Source organism: Mrakia frigida (genome assembly GCF_051309035.1).
Source record: "Mrakia frigida strain ATCC 22029 unplaced genomic scaffold BDY24scaffold_5, whole genome shotgun sequence".
NCBI lineage: Eukaryota > Fungi > Basidiomycota > Tremellomycetes > Cystofilobasidiales > Mrakiaceae > Mrakia > Mrakia frigida.
Window position 1 is genome coordinate 101,726 of NW_027481276.1, and position 17,725 is coordinate 119,450.

The following is a 17,725-nucleotide window of genomic DNA, read 5'->3' on the forward strand; positions in this document are numbered from 1 at the left end:
GGGGGGGGGGGGGGGGGGAAAGAAGGGTCAGCGAACGCAGATCGTCGCCCTCGACTGATAGAAACCGAACTCACAGTCCGTAAGAGATGTTAGCACGGACCGACTCGGCGAACAAAATTGGCTCTTGGGAGACGAGACCTATAAGACCGATGAAGGAGAAAGGAGGTCAGTTTGATGTCGAACTGCTGCAGTTTCCTGCGTTGCGACTCCGAGCTCGACTTCCCCCGTCCTCTCCCTCCTGCTCGCTCCGAGACATCGCTCACCAATCTGCTGACGAAGCCACTTGACGTTCAAAGTCTTGATATCCCGTCCATCGAGCTTCACCGTCCCAGAGATGGTATCGTAGAACCGTTCCACCAAAGCGACGACGGTCGACTTTCCTGATCCAGAAGATCCGACGAGAGCAGCAGTTTGGCCAGCTTCGAAGTGAACGGTCAATCCCTTCCTGTTGACGCAAAAAGGGAGGCAAGAGGAGTCAGCTGTGAAGAGAGGGAGAGCCATTCTTCTCAAGATCGGCAGAGACGCGTCGAACGAAGTGAGCTTGGACGAACAGGATAGGTACGTTCTTCCTCGACGGGTAGTGGAAAACCACATCCTGAAAAGGGAGAAGAGTGAAGGAAGAGTAAGCTCGAGTTGACTCGTCTCGTTCGAGGAAAGAAGGAGACCAACCTCGAAGTCGATGTTTCCGATGACTTCGTCGGGCTTGAGTCCCTCATCACTGAGACTGTCGATGGTGGGGATTCTGTCGAGAGATTCGAAAATCTTGGCGGCAGCAGCTCGAGCGTTGGCGATGGCTTGAAGCTCGGGGTTGAGCTGGAAAGGGATGGAAGGGAAGACGAAGGAGAGAGGAGAGGAGGGGTTTGAAGTGAGCGAGCTGAGACGGTGGCGAAAGAGAAATGGAAAGTTCGAGCCAGCTCACCTGAGCCAAGGAGAAGGACCCGATCACTGAGGAAGGATGGGAAGAACAACGAAGAGAGTCAGCGGCGAGGACGGGGTTGAAGAACGGCCGCGACGCGCCTCTCTTCCTTCCTCCCCCCTCTTTGACCTCGACAACTCACAAATACTGAGAAAGACGGTCACCACCACACCAGCATCGGCACGTCCTTCGGTGATGAGCACTCCACCTATGCGTTTGCAGAAGAACAAACGAGAAGAAGAACAAAATCGAAACAACGTCGAGCGTCAGTTACCTTCGAGCGTGCTCTCCGATCAGAAGACCTTGCAGGTTTGGTAAAAGTTGCAAAATCACTCACCGAAAGCGAAAGCGAGGGCATAGGCAGAGTCTGGAAGGATGAAGGAGAGGAGGAGGAAATGATCAGCGACGCGTCGAGACCCGGACTGCGAGAGACGCGCTCGGAACTGACAGATAATCCAGAAAAACACTCCAAGTCCGACTCCCATCACCATCGAGAGTTTCAAACCGACCCCGAGAGCTGGTTCGACGTGGCGGTCAAAGAGGACGGCGAGCTTCTTCTGAATCGAAAAGGCTTTGGAAAGGGAGAAGACGGGCATCGAGGTCAGCGTCGCTTTCGACGAGGAATTGGACCAAAAATGAGTGTGACGTACCCTGGGCTATTAAAGGTCAGAGAAGAGGAACGTTGACACAGATCAGCTTTCGTTCAAGGAGATGCTCAAAGAGGAGGAAGGGAGAACGAACCAGTTCGAATCGACGAGATCACTTCCTCCGCAAGACTTCCGCTCTCACCGACGTGGTTGAGAGCGGCCTGCTTGTACCTAGTACTGAAGACTCCCATGAAACCACCTAGTTGGGAAAGAAGCGAGGTCAGAAAGGGACGGGAAAGCAGAAGTCTCGAACGAACTTACCGCTGACGACAATGCAAGGAAGGATGGAAGAGAGAGCCAAAGCGAGCCTCCAGGATCGAGCGTAGGCAATGGCGAATCCTGTCACGAATGTCGAGATGTACGAAACGACGAGGGCGGCTTTCTGAGGGGGAGAAAAAGGGGTGAGCTCCGTCAGCAACGCGTCTTTTCTTGCTGTTCTCTCCATTTCGAAGGGACGAACCTCGCTGATTCCCTCCTGGATAAGATGAGTATCGGTTTGAATCCTAAGAGGAAGCAAAAGAGGATGATTAGCCTCGGAGAAGGAGAGAAGGAGGGCGAGGAGGAAAAGTACCTCGTAGCAACCTCGCCCGCTCCAAGAGTATCGAAGAAAGCGACGTCTTGACGAAGAACCGATTCGAGGTACTTTTCTCTGATCCTCTTGGACGATACTTCTCCGGTGTAGACCCAGATTCCCATCTACGAAAGCGAAAACGAGGCGCAAGCAAGGTCAGCTTTGGTCGCGTTGTTCCCTCCCTCCCTTCCCGGTTGTTCTCTGAACCTCTCCTCCTCTTCGCAGACAGAAGGTAAACTCACGAAAGCGTAGGTGACGAAAAACATTCCAACTCCGATAAGGGTGAGGTACAGAGAATCCAAGGCGGCGACCCTCTTGAGCTCGATCTGTCCTGCGGCGAGTCGAGCGATGAGCTCTGGATCGTTGGGAGTTACCTGGAGCTTCCCGATGACGCTAGCGAAATCAGCGAACGATCCCGTCAACTTTCCGAAGATGAGAGTCATCAGAGGTTGAGCGGCTCTGTAAGGGAAGAAGAAGAGGAGGAGGGAGGGGAGGAGGAGGAAGGTTCAGCCCAGTGCTCGAGTTCGGGATCTCGAGGCCCTTCGCTCTCTCGACGAAAACTACATAGAAACGAGAAGGGAAGCCTACCCAGAAGCAGCTGTCGGATCAAAGAAAAGCACCGACGAAAGCGAAAAAAAACGGCAGGTCAGAAACTGGATTTCCACGAGCTCACACCTCCTCCTCCTTCCCTCCGATCCTCTCTCGCTCTCTCCCTCTCCCTCCGTCCCCTCTCCTCTCCTCTCGTTTCCCACCGCCCTCTTCCCTCTGAACTTGGATACCCTGAAGCTTCAAGACTCACCAGCGCATATCAGTCCTACGAAGTTGAGGGCCATTTCCGAGCGAGTGCTGTATCGAAAGAGGGCTGAGAAGGGAACCGCCTTCAACGCTGGCCTTTCTCCTCCTTCAACTTCGACGGCGATCTCTCCTCCATCGAGAGGAGTGGGCTGAGAGACCTTGGCCTTACGAGACCAGCGAGAGGGTTTGGAGGCAGGCGGGGAGGGTGCGGCTGAGGCGGTGGGCTTCTCGGAGGTCGTTTGGGGAGGGGAGGAGGACGTTGAGAGGGTTGGGGAGGGAGCGAGAGCGGAGGATGGTTTCTCCGACATCGTTCTTTGGTCGCGATTATCGATTCTGTTGATGGTGATGGTTGGGAGACAGAAGAGAGAGAAGGAAGTTCGGGCCCTAGTCGAGTGTTGTTGGCCTATTCCTCCGACAGCTTGATCAAGAGGAAGCGGCGGCCACACGGGGGGCGACGAGAGGGAGATGACAAGCAAGAGAGAAGAGAGAAAAGGACACCGGTGAAAAGAAAGGAGAAAGAGGGAGAGGTAGGGGGGTTGTTGCTAAATTTTCCTGGAGTGTGTTTCCCTAGCAAAGAGCGAGGAAATATCGAGACGGGTGATGGACGAAGCAAATCTCGCCTCTCGAGCTTTTCGCTTGACCTCTTCTTCTCCTCCCCCTCCCACTCCCTCGACCGTTCGAGCTCATGATCGCTTAGTGCTTCTGGGCACTTCCTTCCAGTCCGATCGATGTCTAAAAGCCCGTATATCCAAACGAGGGAGAGAACGAACGAGCTAGAACCGAAACCGCTCTTTCGTTCTTCGTCCCGTCGCATCCTCTCGTTCTCGAACCCTCCCGCTCTCCCTCCCCCAGAAGATATTAGCCTCTCATCTCAAGCAGCATATATTTTTGCGCTCATCATCTCGGAGCCTCTTGGACCTTTACCTTTGAAGAGGAAGAAGCTTCTGAAGGGAGGAAAGTGGGTCGACTCCAGATTCCTCTCCCCCTCCCGTTCCCTCTTCTCCCCTCTTCCTTCTTCGAGGAGCTGGATTAAAAAGTAGAGAATATAATGAAATCGATTTTCTCATTCGAGAGGATGCTAGAACGAGCAATGGGCTTCTGGTCGAGGCTTGATCGTCGAAAGACGACGCGTTGGTTTCGCGACAGTTTTCGATGAACGAGCGTTTGCAGTTGAGCCTAGCACATGTTCCTCCGAAGTCCGTCACCAAAGTCAGGACTGAACCTGCGAAAGGAGGAATGGTCGAAGAGGCAGACGAGTCGTTCCGTCGAAGAGGTCTTCCCGGAGTCGAGATGCGCGTCGTCTCTGTCTTTTCTTCCTGTTATTTTTGCCGTCAACGTCTTTCGCTTCCACAGCCCACTTGGGTTATCCAGCAGCGCAGTTGTTTGAGAGAGATGAAGCCATGGGAGGCGTTCAAGAAGACGAAGGACGAGCTGGAGAGGAAGGGCGTGAAGGAGAACCCCGTCGGCGGTCGCCTCCTCCTTCCTCACTTCCTCCGTCTCCAACGATCTCGACATCCTCCACTCCTCCCGGTCGTGGTTGAGATCCGCTGACGGGAACGATAGAAGGACTGGAAGAGATCGAGGTGAGCAACTTCCTTCGCTTCTTCTTCGTTCCGACGCGTCGCTCGTGCCGCGTTGGATTCTTTGCCGTCTCTTCCAGGCCGTCTTCAAGCCACTGACTCTTGACCCTCTCGCTTCCTCTATGATTTTGCCTCCAGCTAATACTTTACGACTATCTCACAACCCACTTCTTACTCTCTCCTCTCTCGACTCCCCTCCTGAAGCTCAACGCGTCGCTTCCCTCTCCCCTCACTCCACTCCTTCCACTCATCGACATCTCCCCCACCTCATCACTTGGATCGAACGAGTCTTCCTCCACCGGCTCCTCGGACGGTCATCCTACTCCCACCTCTCCCTTTGTCCTCCCCAACGCGTCGGCCCTCTTCTACAACCCAAAACGAACACCTCGTCCCTTCGATCGTCTCCCCCCTATTAGCTTCGCCTCGCCTTCGTAGTTTGCCTTTTCTCTTACTTTCTCTGTGTGTGGATAACTCATATCCTTCTTAGTTGTACAGCTCTCTTTGCTTTTGTTTCTGCACTCTCCTCGATTCCGGATCTTTGTAACTTTTTCGCGCCGCCCCTTACGACCCACCTCTGCCCACTTATCATGACTTCTTCTCGCTCTGGAACCAGCTCACAAGAAAGTCAAGAGGGGGAGTCGGAAGCCAGTAAGAGGGCAGGGAAGGGAGATCCAACGAGATCAACGACGCGTCGGTTCAACGGACGAGATCCGAGTGTAGCTGTTTCTTCTGAGTAACTTCAACGAAGGTCCAGCCTGTCTACCCCTCTCTTTTTGAAGTAGAACGTAGTTCATCGACGTAAATCACGGAAAAACCTCAGGAAAAAGGAGAACTTGATTGAACGAACTTGTGAGCTCGTCGGTTTCATCCCTTCTCCCCAAAACCGCATCTTCCCCTCTCTTCCCCTTCCTCTCGTCCTTTCCAGTAACTCATCTCCGCTTTCGAACCTTATCTCCATCAACTTCCAAGACCATGTACGAACCCACTCGTGGAGGAACTCGAGGAGGAGCAGGTCAGCTTTCGATCCTCCCACCACCTCCCTCTCCCTTCCCTCCCTTCGCCTCGCTCAACTGACCTCTCTCCTCTCTCTCTCTCTTTTCACAGCCGAATTCAAGTGGAAGGATGTCGTTTCCGATAAGGACCGAGAGCACTACCTCGGCCATTCCGTCTTGGCTCCTGCTGGTGAGTGAGCTCGAGCTCGTTGGGAGGGAGGGAAGGAAGGAAGGAAGGAAACGAACCAGCTCACCATCCACCTCTCCTCCTCTTCTTTTCACATCCTTGCTTCTTGCAGGTCGATGGCAGAAGGTTCGTACCCCCTCCCTTTACTCCTAATCATCACCTCTTCTCTCGAAGGAGCTTCAGCGCCCATTTCCTTGAGCTTTCAAACGAAGGATGTTGACCTCTCGCTCGACCCCTCCCTCCCTTCCTTCTCCCCTCCCTCCCAAAAACAGAACAAGGACATCCACTGGTACGCCAAAGACGGCGAGGACACTGACGCTGCTGCCACTCGGAAAGCGGAGATCAAGGCTATCAAGGAAGCCGAGGAGGACGCTCTCGCTGTAGCTCTCGGATTCGCTCCTGCCGACCGTTCAGCGGGAGGAGGATCAGGATCCAACTCGATCGAGGTGAAGAAGAGCGAGGAGCAGAAGGAGAAGGAACGGGAGGAGAAGATTAAGAGGAAGGCGTGAGTAACCAGTTCTAATGTCTGTCTTAAGAGGAAGGCTGAGCTCGCTTCGACCGCTCGTCCTCCTCTACCCTCCTTTTCCTCCTCACCTCCCTTACTGACCTCGACTCTTCGTTCTCTACCCTTCCCCAGTGAGCGCCACGCCGAAAAGCAGATCAAATCCGAAATCAAAGCTCAACTCAAAGCGGAACGACGAGTCGCCAAAGGAAAGGATCCCCTCCCTCTCGACGCCCCACCTCCTACTACTTCCTCCTCCTCGCACCACCACCACCACACCCACCACCACCGAGAATCGGGATCTCCTCCCTCGAAGCGATCTGGGAAGGAGAGGGAGAGGGAGAGGTCTCGTTCGCCTGAGCGGTCGCGGAGGGATCATCATCGAGGGGAGAGGAGTCCTCCTTCTGCGAGGGGAGGTCCTGGAGGAGGAGGAGGGAGAGGAAGTGAAGGTGGACGGAGGATTGATGCGTGAGTGCAATCGTTTTCCTCCTTTGCCGAATCAAGTGTCGAGGAGGTGGGGAGAAAGAAGAGCGAGAGAAAGAGAGACTCGTTTTTTGAACTGACGCGCCGAGCGTTTCTTTCTTTCTTTCTTTTCTTTTCCCCTCCCTCTCTGAAATCAGTCCCTACGACCCGGAAGCGGAACGAGAGATGCAGAGGAAACGATGGGATACCCAGCACAACCGTCGAGAGGAACCTGGGAGAGCTAGCTGGGGGAGGTGATCCAGCTCTCAACGTTTTCTCTCTCTTCAGAGCAAAGCAAGCTTGCATTTTTCGTTTCTCCATGCCCCCCCAACGGGTTTTCGTTTCGTTTCGTTTCGTTCTTGGTCGGAGGATGTCTCGAAGATTCATGAATCCTTTGATTGATCTCGATTTCTTCTGTCTCTCAGAAGAAAGGGGAAAAGAAACGAACTCTTTCCATTGGCTGTCCCTCCTCTCCTCCCCCATCTGCCTCGAAACTCCTCCGTCGTCGGACCACCTTCTTGACTCTCAACTACATCTTCCCTCTGTCTCTCTCCAACTGAAACCTCTATACAGCAAAACCATGGCCACCACCCTGACGCCCTCCCTCCTCCGCTCAGCTCTTCACCTCTCTCCCTCCTCGTGCTCCTCTATCGCTTCCTCTTCTCGCCACCCCTTCCTCGCTCTCTCCTCGGTGCGAAGGAGTTTCTCGCTCTTCCCTCCTTCTTCCTCGCCATCCATCCAGTCCCATTCTTCCACCAACCTGTCTATGGATCTCGCTATGTCGAACCATTTGATGGGAGCCAAGAAGGATCTCAAAGGGAAGGGAAGGGAGGAGGAGAGAGCAGGAGGTTTAACCGGAGGAGACGAGGTCAACGTCGTTGCTTCTCCTTCTGCTGTCAAGAGGACGGCTAGGAAACTGCCTAGAGCTAGGAAGGCTGCTATTACTATGGTGAGCATCTGTTCTTCTTCTACTTTCCTTACAAAAGTGGATAAACCCCTTCTTAACTCTCTCTCTCTCTCTCGCTGACGTCCCCAACCCCCTCCCTCCTCCCTCCTCCTCCTCCTCCTCTCCTCCCTTCCTCCCTGCCTGCAGACCTCCACCGCCCTCGACCACCTCCGGGAGCTCGCCGCTGGACCTTCCTCCTCCCTCCTCCGAATCGGAGTCCGAACGAAAGGATGCGCCGGGATGGCCTACCACCTCGAATACGTCGATGCGCCCGGGAAACTCGACGACGTCGTAGAGCAGGACGGAGTCAAGGTCGTGATTGACTCCAAGGCTTTGATGACGATTATTGGGAGTGAGATGGATTGGGTGGAGGATCGATTGAGGTGAGTGACTGGGCATAGATAGGGATCGATCTGGGAGGAAAGGAAAGGAGAGGAGGGAGAGGGAAGAGAGCTGACCGATCTTTGGTTGATTGATTCGACTCGTTCAGTGCTAAGTTCGTGTTCACCAACCCTAACATCGTTGTTCGTACCCTCTCATCTCTCCTCTGCATTCTCATCTCTATCCTCTCAAAAGCTAACCTTTCTTTCTTCAATCTTACAGGACGCTTGCGGCTGTGGAGGTGAGCATCGTGACTCGCGTTTCAATCGCTCCTCCGTCCGATAGGCCATCTCTCGGATCAGACTGACCGACCCTCTCTCTCTCTCTCTCTCTTCCAGAATCCTTCAACGTCGCTCACTAGATACCTCAGGACGTTCTCTCTCATCTACTTTGGTTTCGATCCCTTTCACGCTCCCTCTCTCTCGTTCGCTCCTCTTCTCGTCTCGTAGTAATGAAATCATGACCCTCTTCTCTCCTGCTCTCCTGCCTTCCTCCCTTTCTCGTGGAGAACCTTCGAAAAATTCACCCCCGAACGATCTCATCAGACTCCGAGTCCAAGCAAATTTCAGCTTCTCAAAACGCATAGATCCCAAAAAAACGAGCTGCTAGATTTAACTCCGTTCTCATTGGTCCCTCTCCCCTCTCTGCCTCCTTCAACCTCAACGACCACCAACTCCTCCCTTCCCATCCCTTCCCTTCCCTCCCTCCCTTCCTCCCTCCTTCTTTCTTTCCAGCCCAGCATGCTCCCCTCCGCCCTCCGCTCCCGTGTCGCTGCTGCTTCTCGACCTTCCTCGCTGCTCGCTTTCTCTCGATCTTTGCAGACGTGTGAGTCGAACGAATCCCAAGAGGAGGAGGAAGGAAGGGAGAGAGAGAGAGAGTCAGGTCGCTGATGTTCGGCTTTTTCCCCTTTGCTTTCTCTCTTTTTTGCTCGAACGACGTTGGTGACGGACCTGCAGCCTCTGTCAAGCCAGCAGCTTCTTCCTCTGCGAGCCCTGCTCTGAACGCTGGTCAGGAGTTGATGGAGAAGAAGATCAACGAGTACACTCCTGGAGGACGTGAGTTTCAACCTTTCCTCTTTCTCTTTTCCTTCTGTTCGTGGATTGGGCTTGAATGGGCAGGAGCTGGGGCTTTGGGGCGAGGGTGGAGCGTCTCTATAAGGCTCTCGAGCCTGAGCTCGCACGCTTGAGGACGAGGATGAAGGGAAGGGAGGTGAGGAAGGGAAGGAGCGAACGAGAACCGGGTGATATCGGTTGGCTCTTCTGCCTTTCTTGCTCTCCCTTTCCTTCGTTTTGCTACTAGACCCTCGACAGCACACTGGCTTTCGTTCGAGCAGCAGAGAACACTCGACAAAGATGCTCTGTCGCTCCTCGACCCAGCTCTGGGGGAAAGGAGGGGACGACCGAAAATCGAGCTCACACACATGCTTTCGAGACGACGTCGACCCTTTCGCTCCCTTCCCTCCCTCCCTTCTTGTTTCTCTCGACTTCCATCCTTTTCTTTTCGAACACACAAGATAGCACAGATAGCTGACTTCGCCTTCGTCTTCCGTCTCGATTATCTCATCCCACGAACGGCAGCCGTCCTCATCGGAACCGTCAACGATGCCACCACCTTCCCTCCTCCCTCCAAATCGCACGGATCTCAGCACTGGCAGTTCGAGCGACTCCTCTGCGTTGCTCTCGTTCCTTTGACGTTAGTACCCACGCTTCCCTCTATTAACGTCCCTTTTGACCCTCGACAGAACTCGTCGCTGACCTCTTTCTCTCTCTCTCGTCTCCCTCCCCTCCTTCCTTCCTTCCTTCCCTCCCTCCCTCCCCTCCCTTGCAGCGCCACCTCCTTCATGCTCTCCACCTCCGCCCACCCCATCTTCGACGGAGTCCTCGGAGCCACCTTGGTCCTCCACTCGCACATCGGGTTCGACGCCTCCTTGACCGACTACCTTCACAAGCGAAAGTTCCCCGTCCTCGGGCCCGCGTGCGCCTGGTTCATCAGGGCCGCGTCCGTGGGTGCGCTCTGGGGGGTGTACGAGTTCAACACGAACGACGTTGGTGAGTGGAGGGGGGGTCGCCCTTTTTTTTCTTTCTTGAGAGGAATGGGAGAGGAGGATGAGAGGACGAACGAGGGAGAAGACGCGAAAACGTTCGAGCTGACTTTGGTTCCTTTTGTTCGTTGTGGTTCCTCAGGATTGACCCAGGTCGTCGCCAACCTCTGGAAGGCTTAGAGAGGGGAGGTTTGAGAGCAGCGAGCGTGGAGAGGGAGGGGAGGGGAGAGCTGAGAGAGGTTGGATTGAGCTCGTTTTTTTGTTGATTTTCCTTTCTTTCAGGTCTTACCGTTACTATGATGGGACGCTTTTTTTTTTCTTTCTTTGCCTGTCGACGTCTCGAAGAGAGATTGGAGTCACCGCCGCTTTGCTTTTCCAACCTGTAGAGCGAGCGAGCTGACTTTGGGATCTTGACGACGACGACGCGAGGCACGCTCTTTGGACTCCCTCGTTTCGCCTCTACACACACACGCACCAACAGTCTTGACAAGGGAATCCCTTTTCGTCTCCTTGCGTGTCGCCTGGACTCAGCCTCGAGAGGTCAAAGTGTAAGAACGGAAAGCTTCAAACGAAGTGGAGACGACGCGAACCCTTTTCCCTTTCCTGTTTCTGTCCGTTTGTTTTGAGAGGCACAAGCGACATATTAAGACGCAATAAAAAGCTTTTTAGAGAGAGAGAGAGAGAGAGAGAGAGAGAGCCGATTCTAAATAGACCGGACGAGGGGGGCGGGCGGGGGGAAGAGATCGTAAGAAAGCGTAGGTAGGGGTTGAAAAAGGAAAGGGAGAGAGAGAGAGGGAAAGGAACGGGTTGCGAAAAGCGAAGGGAAAGAAAGGCCTTTTTTGTGGGGTGGAGGATTGTAAAGATAAACAGACAGCGTGCGTGGGGAGGTGGGGTGATGGAAAAAAAAATGAAGGGAGGGAGAGAGAGAGAGAGAGAGAACGCGTCGACGACAACCCAACGAAACACAAAAAAAGGAAAGCGAAAAGCAAAAGCAACGAAACCGACCACCCTCCGACTACTAAACTGAACAACGAAGAGGGAAGATAAAAGCGGCTGAAAAGAAAACACTAAAGCAAAAGCGGAACACGAACGAAACGCTTTCTATTTAGCAGCAGGAGCGGGAGCACCCCCTTGCTGAGCTCCAGCTCCTCCCCTTCCTCCCCTGGGTCCTCCCCTTCCTCCTCCTCCTCCTCCTCCTCCTCCACCTCGACCCTCTCCTCCACCCCTTCCACCTCGACCAGCTCCACCCCGAGGAGCTCCTCCTCCTCCAGCACCAGCAGACTCGTTCCTCTCAGGCCTGGGAGGTCGAGCTCCTCCAACGGCTCCTCCTCCTCCAACGTTCCCCCTCTCGGACTTCTCCTTCCTAACCTCAACGTTCACTCGTCCCTGATCCTCAACCTTGATTCCTCCCTCTCCTCCCTGCTGGACGGGGAGCGAAGCGAGGATGGCCTTTCGAGCGGCATCGACCGAGTGGAACTCGAGGAAGGCGCAGGCCTTCTGCTTGACGATCTCGAGCTCCTTGACTCGTCCGAAGCGGGTCTCGAAGACGTTCTTGAGGACCTCGGTGTCGAGGGAGGTCTCTCGGTCACCGGCCCAGTTGGCGAGCTGGAAGAAAAGAGAGGAAACAAACGTCAGCGAACGAGATTCGAGAGGACGTGAGCTCGGATGGACGCGACGAGGCTCGAAGCAGTTCGTTTTTCGGGCTCGAAGGAAAAGAGGATAGCAGTGAAAAGGTTTGTAGAACGTACCTTAACAAAGCACTGAGCAGTAGTAACGCTCATGGCAGCCTCAGCGGCAGGGCTTCGTCCTCCAGGAGCTCGACCGTTGGTCTCCTTCGCTCCTCCAGCCTCCTTCGCAGGAGCCGAAGCGGGAGCGTCCTTCGCAGCGGGAGCAGAAGTAGCGGCGGAGCTGACTCCGAGAGCGGAAGCAGCGAGTTGTCCCCATCCTCCAGCCGACGACTTAGCGAGGGAAGCCCAGGTCTTGGGAGCAGGAGGAGCGGCGGGAGCAGCGGGAGGAGGAGGAGGAGCGGCGACCTTGGGAGCGGTGGGAGGAGTAGGGACGGGAGCGGGGGTAGGGGCGGGAGCAGGAGTAGGAGCGACGACGGCAGGCTTGGACTCCTCAGTGACGATGGGAGCAGGGACGACGTCGACGACAGGGAGGGAGGACTCGATCTCGGGAGCAGGGTTGTTGGTCTTCTCCTCGATGGAGGTCTCAGCGACGGGAGCGGGAGCCTCCTTCTTTTCCTCGACGACGGCGGGAGCGACCTTCTCCTCTACGGCAGCGGCGACGGGGGCAGGAGCGACCTCCTTCTTCTCCTCGACGGCGACGGGAGCAGGAGCGGGAGTGGCGACCTCAGCCTTGGGAGCCTCGATCTGCGCAGGAGCGGAAGCCTCCGAAGGAGCGGTCTCCTCGTCGTCGGCGACGGTATCCTCCTTGAGGAACCGGAAGATGTCGTTGAGGACGAAGTACCCGTTGGGCTGCTCGGCGAGGAAGAAGGTCTGAACGAATTTACGCCAGGGTCCCTCGTCGTTGAACATCTCTCCGATGACCTGGATGATGATACCTCCATTGGCCGAGGGCTGAGAGGAATGAGAAGAAGAGGGAGAAAGTCAGCTTTATGAAAAGAGAGCGATGGATGATGGGAGTCGAGCTCGAGAGTTCGAGGCGTCGTGAAGAAGGAGGAGGAGGAGGAGGAGAACGAACCTGAGAGTCGACAGAGTGGATGAAGACCTTGCAGTCCTTGAAACCAATCGAAAGGATCTTCTGGTGGATATCCTGGTAAAGGCCAAAGCAAAAAGAGTTGCGAGCGAAGGTCAGAACGAGGGCGAACGAAAGCGAATCGACGAGGAGAGCTCGATTGGAGAGCACTGACCTGCTGACCAGAGGAGTGAAGGCCGTCCTCTCCCTCAGTACCGTGAATGAAAGTGGACTGCTTGGTGTAGAAGCAGTGAAGACGTTGAGGGTGTTTATTGACAAAGTTGCTATTGGAAGGAAGAGAAAGAGAAGGAAAAGGAAGGAAGGGAAAAGGTCAGCTCGAAGGTCGCGCGATGGAAGCAGAAAAAGCAAGATGCCCAGTGGGAGGAGGAGGCAGCGAAAAGAAGACGATCGGCGGCGGTGGAACTTGATATCGGTGATGACCTCGAGCTCTCGAGCGAGAGTACGAGGAAAGAGTGAGAGGGAGGAGAAAGGGAAGGGAGGAGAGAGGAAGGAAAAGTCAAGTGAGACGAGCTGAGAGGTCGTTCGGCAAAAGCTTTGCCCTCTCTCCCATTGGCAGCAAATCTTCCTAAGCTGAGCTCAAGAAGACGACAGCCCCCCTACAGCCTATCCACAGCTGAAGCTCTGATATAGAGGACAGCCAGAAGAAAGGCTTCTCGCAACGAAGACGAGCTCTCGGCTGGTTGACCTCGAGCTGCTCCTTCTTCGCGTTTCCCGAGCCTTCTCTCGTCTCTCAACAGAGATGCAAACGTAGCTGAAAGGCGTAGAAAGAGGAGAGGATAGACTTACTAGTACTGAGGAACGAACTGCCATCCAACATCGGTCGAAGAGATGGAAGACTTTGAGGCAGGGGTGGTGGAGGAGGAGGGAGCAGCAGGAGCTGGCGAGGCTCCGTTCACTGAGGGCGTGGAAGAGGTGGGGGCAGACATTTGGAGAGGGAGGTTGAAAGGTTGGTGGGGAGAGAGGGAGGGGAAGAGGTTGGGTAGATTTTTTTGAGCTGAAGAGAGTGAAGAAGAGGGAGGAGGAGGAGGAAGAGAGGAAGAGAAGGAAAAGGTGGTCAGCTTCAAGAGCGATGGATCTGAAGGAAGGTTTCTCTCTTCGCCTCTCTCTCTCCGCTGACTGGCGAGGAGCTAGGAGAACATAGGAAGGAGTAGAAGAGGGTTAACTCACGTTTTGTGTATAAGTCGAAGGACGGAGTCGCGTGGGCGTTGGGAGGGAAGAGAACGAAATCGAGGTCGTTCGAAAGGAAAGAGGTAAAAGGAAGGCGAGCTCAGAAGCTCCCCAGAACCCTCATCCAAGTGCGCTCAGTTTTTCTTACTTTTGCGTGCAAATTCGCCGCCCAGAGCTCTATAGTCCTCGGACTCTAATCTCACCTTTTTTGTGCTTCCTTTCTCCTTGTAGCTCCATCAGCAGCTCTCAGAACAACCTCACGCGAGTCACCTTCTTTCCCTTCCTTCCTTTGACCTCGACTTCGACCTCGACCCGACTCTCTTTCAGCTTGCTTTTCGGACTCTTAAAATGAAAGCAGTCATCACTCGCGTCAAAGCTGCTTCGGTAACAGGTCAGTAGGTCGTGAAAACAAGCTCGTAGAAGCTCGAAACCGGAAAATCAAAGCTCACCGTTCTCCTCCTCCCCTTCTTCCCTTCCATCTTCCGCTCTTTCGAACAGTGGATGGAGTCGTCATCTCTCAAATTTCTAACGGGCTACTGGCTCTCATTGGAATAGGTCACGGTTCGTGAAGTTTCCAGACTGTTCTGCTGCAGCTCGATCTTGACCTCCGCCCTTCACCGACGTGTCTTTTCCTCCTTCAAACAGACGATACTCCAGCAGACCTCGCCTCTCTCATCAAGAAGATTCTCTCTATCAAGATCTTTCCTCCACCACCTCCAGCTACTGGAGACTGGAAGTCAACTGTGAAGGACATCGAAGGCCAGATTCTCTGCGGTGACTAGCTCATCCTCCCTCCTGCTCTCCGTCCTTCTTCCCTCCTCACGGGCTGATTGGGTCTCCCCTTGATAGTTTCGCAGTTCACCCTTTTAGCTCGTACCCAACGAGGAGCCAAGCTGGACTTTCACCACGCGATGGTGAGTTTCTACGAGCACCAAGCTCGAACGCGTCCCCCGCTTCCCTCTCTTTGACTGACCTCATCGCCTCCTGCTTTTCGACCTAGAACCCAACGGACGCTAAATCGATGTACGACGACTTCCTCACTGCTCTGGGCAAGAGTTACGACCCAGCAAAGATCAAAGGCACGTCTTCTCTTCTCTCCAAAGGTCGTCGCTCGACGCTTTCGTTTCTCTGACGACCCTTTCTCTTTCCTTCTTACCCAGACGGCAGATTCGGAGCCATGATGGACGTCATGTCGATCAACGATGGACCAGTAACAGTCCTTCTCGATACCAAAGAACCCAAACCAGCCTCTTCCTCGACGACCTCCACTCCCTCCTCTTCTTCTTCGACCAACCTTCCCGCTCTCTCCGTCAAGAAGGACAAGAAGAAGAACAAGGGAACCCTTTTCGATCAGGCCAAGCTTCGTGAACTCGCCGCTATCAGTAGTAGTGTGACGACGACGACTCCATTGGAGGTAGAGGTGGAGGTGGTGGAGAAGGGAGGGGAGCAGCTGGAGCTCGAGGTCGCTGGATCGAAGGGAGGGTAGAAGAACGGGAAGGAGGAATAGAAAGACACTTGGGAGTAGTAGTACGTAATTTATGCATGTTGTCATTCACGCTTCTCGAGGCGTTCTGGAGTAGAATCAGGCGGGACGATTGAGCTGCGAGAGAGCTGGAACGAAGGCTCGTCGCGTCGCTTTCGAGGTGAGCCAGTCCAAGTCTTCTCTCGCACACTCGGAAGGAAACTGGAAGCTGATTCTTACCCTCTCTTTCCCCCTCTCTTTCTTCAGCCATCTCGTGATGGTTTTAGTCTTGAGTGTGAGTGAGCTGTGACGATTCTTTGGGACGGCGCGGCAAAGAAGGAAAAGGGTCGATCGGACCGCGACGTCGATTCTCCTTCGTTCATCCTGTGCGGCACCTTCAGAACCCTTGGTAAAGACAACACTCGAGGGTTGAGTCTCGTACAAACTCCCTATTTTAAAGCTCTTCCCAGAAAGCTACCTTCGAAAATTCGACTCAGACGATCGAGAGGAGAGTGCTTGAGCTTCAGCGAAGCAGTAACTCATGGAGTCGACCAGCCCTCTTACATTATTTGGAGACGCTATTTACGAAGGTGAGCACTCATAGATGACTCTATTAGTTCGAAAGCTTCCGAGCGACTCTGTGCCTTCTTCCACGTATGCTGATCGTGGCTTCTCGATTCGTTTCACCGCAGGCGAGCTTCTTCTCTCGGGAGCCTAAAGCACCCTACTACGACTCATCAGCTCATCAGCAACAGGTAAGCAACTGATCCCTTCCCGTTCTGTGCCTTGGAGATGGGCCTTCAGCACCCAGCCTTGGTCTCTGGACGGGTAGTTCCACTCGATGCCTACATACCTCCGTTGTTGTTGTTTCTTCATCCCAGCTTTTCCGTTCAAGAAAGCAAGCTCTTTTCCCTATCTCAAGTGTATGATTTTCGGAAGCTGATGGTGCCGCCCTCTTCTGCTCCGATTCACCGCAGGTCTTCTACGGATCCGAGAACGGCAGCAAATTCAGTCTCCACGCGAGCTCTGAAACCAAGCAACCAAAGGCTGCCGCCGCCTGCGATCTCTAGGATGAGTGCCTCACCTTCTCTTCCCCGTTCCTTCCAACAGAACAGGATGCACCCCCACAGGAACGTCTTCCGTGCTGTCCGAGTGGTGGGGAGAACAGGCGAGTCGGAGCGGACGCGTCTTTCATTCCTCCGTTCTGACGACGACGCGGCAGCCGCTCTAAAACTCAGATTGCTCCCTTCGAACCCCTCCCGATCCTACACCCTGCTCATCAAATAACGCCGGAGCCGTCTATGTGGGATCAAAATCTCTTCCGAAATCGGTGCTCGCCTGATCGTCTCTTCATCCCCAACGACCAGCTTCCCCTCCCCTTCTCTCTCCCTTTCTCCCTCTCCCCCCTCTCTACTCTACGCTTCCATTTCCAGCCTATCCTCTGTAATCATCAAAGTTCGCCTCCTCCTAGTCAACCCTCTCCCTCTTTCGAAAATGACGTTCGTCGTGTGGCACGAGAAGGAGGAGAGAGTCGCTGCTCCTGCTCGATTCGTGAGTTCTCTCTCTCCTCAGGCGATCTTTTTTCAGCTCTGACTCTTGAAACTTTCGTCATTACCCAGATCAACGCGATGTTCAACTGCCCTCCGACCGACAAGCTCTCGCTCGAAGCCTTCATCAGTCACACGCTCAACCGAACGCAACTCGAGGATGCCGTCCTCACTGCCTCCCTCGTCCTCCTTCGTCGCCTTCACACCCTAAACCCTCATCATCACGCCATGTCAGGACACAGGCTATTTCTCGCAGCTTTCATGGTCGCACACAAGCAACTCTCGGACTCGCCTTTCTCTAACGAGAGTTGGTCAATTGTCGGACGGCCTGTGGACGGACTCACTCATCGTCAGATCAACTTGATCGAGGCGGAGATGTTACAGTTTCTCGGTTGGGAAGTGATCATTACTGTTGAGGATGTGCTCGAGATCGAGGTGAGTTTCAGCTTTCTCGCAAAGCTTCTCCCCGCCCGAGGCGAAGAAGAACGAACCGAAGCCCAGGTCCTCCGCTTCCCTCTTCTTCACTTTTTCTCCTTGAAATCAACCACCCTCACTGACCAGGCTCTTTCAAACCATTTGACTCCTCCAGCGAGAACTCCACAACAATTACTCGAACCACTACCTCTCGTCCCCACCCCTCACTCCAGTCGCGTCCCGCGCCTTCTCCTCCTCCTCCCTCCCCTCGACCGATCCTCCTGCGTCCTACCCTCTGGGCCCCTCCCTTTCTTACTCCTCGACCTCTTCATCCAGATCATCCTATTTCCCCTCGCCATCGAGCCCATTCACTCCCATTCCTCTCTCTCCTCCCTCG

At 54.4% G+C, this 17,725-nt stretch overlaps 7 protein-coding genes across 7 annotated transcripts in view; 5 read left to right on the forward strand and 2 right to left on the reverse strand.

Moving 5' to 3' along the window:
• BDY24DRAFT_227849 (P-loop containing nucleoside triphosphate hydrolase protein) overlaps positions 1–3,383 on the reverse strand; it is an 8,160-nt gene extending 4,777 nt beyond the window's left edge. The window contains exons 1-16 of the mRNA XM_076636609.1: positions 2,934–3,383; positions 2,723–2,732; positions 2,377–2,593; positions 2,135–2,259; positions 2,024–2,066; positions 1,825–1,945; positions 1,658–1,762; positions 1,567–1,572; positions 1,365–1,487; positions 1,254–1,283; positions 1,059–1,124; positions 920–945; positions 670–813; positions 552–595; positions 264–445; positions 75–138 (exon numbers count right to left, since the gene is read on the reverse strand). Coding sequence (XP_076499416.1) covers positions 75–138; positions 264–445; positions 552–595; positions 670–813; positions 920–945; positions 1,059–1,124; positions 1,254–1,283; positions 1,365–1,487; positions 1,567–1,572; positions 1,658–1,762; positions 1,825–1,945; positions 2,024–2,066; positions 2,135–2,259; positions 2,377–2,593; positions 2,723–2,732; positions 2,934–3,237 — 1,610 coding nt within the window. The 5' untranslated portion in view covers positions 3,238–3,383. The remainder of the gene's footprint in view (positions 1–74; positions 139–263; positions 446–551; positions 596–669; positions 814–919; positions 946–1,058; positions 1,125–1,253; positions 1,284–1,364; positions 1,488–1,566; positions 1,573–1,657; positions 1,763–1,824; positions 1,946–2,023; positions 2,067–2,134; positions 2,260–2,376; positions 2,594–2,722; positions 2,733–2,933) is intronic.
• Positions 3,384–5,301: 1,918 nt separating this feature from the next.
• On the forward strand, positions 5,302–7,054 carry BDY24DRAFT_378970 (MMtag domain-containing protein). The gene is made up of 6 exons (XM_076639004.1): positions 5,302–5,521; positions 5,614–5,691; positions 5,801–5,814; positions 5,961–6,193; positions 6,326–6,658; positions 6,811–7,054. The coding sequence occupies exons 1-6, from the start codon at positions 5,482–5,484 to the stop codon at positions 6,908–6,910; spliced, it is 798 nt and encodes a 265-aa protein (XP_076499417.1). The 5' UTR covers positions 5,302–5,481; the 3' UTR covers positions 6,911–7,054.
• A 688-nt stretch (positions 7,055–7,742) lies between these two features.
• Positions 7,743–8,264, forward strand: ISA1 (Fe-binding Fe/S cluster assembly protein ISA1; the record flags this gene model as incomplete). The annotated part of the gene is made up of 3 exons (XM_076637264.1): positions 7,743–7,981; positions 8,089–8,122; positions 8,202–8,264. Coding segments are annotated over 3 exons (336 nt in total), but the record flags the coding sequence as incomplete, so codon positions are not given.
• Positions 8,265–9,399: 1,135 nt separating this feature from the next.
• Positions 9,400–10,200, forward strand: BDY24DRAFT_336969 (CybS family protein; the record flags this gene model as incomplete). Its single annotated transcript, XM_076637257.1, has 2 exons — positions 9,400–9,671; positions 9,807–10,200. The coding sequence occupies 2 exons, from the start codon at positions 9,400–9,402 to the stop codon at positions 10,198–10,200; spliced, it is 666 nt and encodes a 221-aa protein (XP_076499419.1).
• A 921-nt stretch (positions 10,201–11,121) lies between these two features.
• BDY24DRAFT_368615 (uncharacterized protein) lies at positions 11,122–13,664 on the reverse strand (the record flags this gene model as incomplete). Its single annotated transcript, XM_076638029.1, has 5 exons — positions 11,122–11,625; positions 11,769–12,599; positions 12,724–12,795; positions 12,893–13,001; positions 13,525–13,664. The coding sequence occupies 5 exons, from the start codon at positions 13,662–13,664 to the stop codon at positions 11,122–11,124; spliced, it is 1,656 nt and encodes a 551-aa protein (XP_076499420.1).
• Positions 13,665–13,770: 106 nt separating this feature from the next.
• Positions 13,771–15,495, forward strand: DTD1 (D-tyrosyl-tRNA(Tyr) deacylase). Its single transcript, XM_076636610.1, has 6 exons — positions 13,771–14,296; positions 14,404–14,466; positions 14,551–14,679; positions 14,755–14,819; positions 14,906–14,984; positions 15,066–15,495. The coding sequence occupies exons 1-6, from the start codon at positions 14,254–14,256 to the stop codon at positions 15,389–15,391; spliced, it is 705 nt and encodes a 234-aa protein (XP_076499421.1). The 5' UTR covers positions 13,771–14,253; the 3' UTR covers positions 15,392–15,495.
• A 1,263-nt stretch (positions 15,496–16,758) lies between these two features.
• BDY24DRAFT_228113 (cyclin family protein) lies at positions 16,759–17,505 on the forward strand (the record flags this gene model as incomplete). The annotated part of the gene is made up of 2 exons (XM_076636611.1): positions 16,759–16,918; positions 16,987–17,505. Coding segments are annotated over exons 1-2 (576 nt in total), but the record flags the coding sequence as incomplete, so codon positions are not given.
• Between the last annotated feature and the right edge of the window lie 220 nt (positions 17,506–17,725).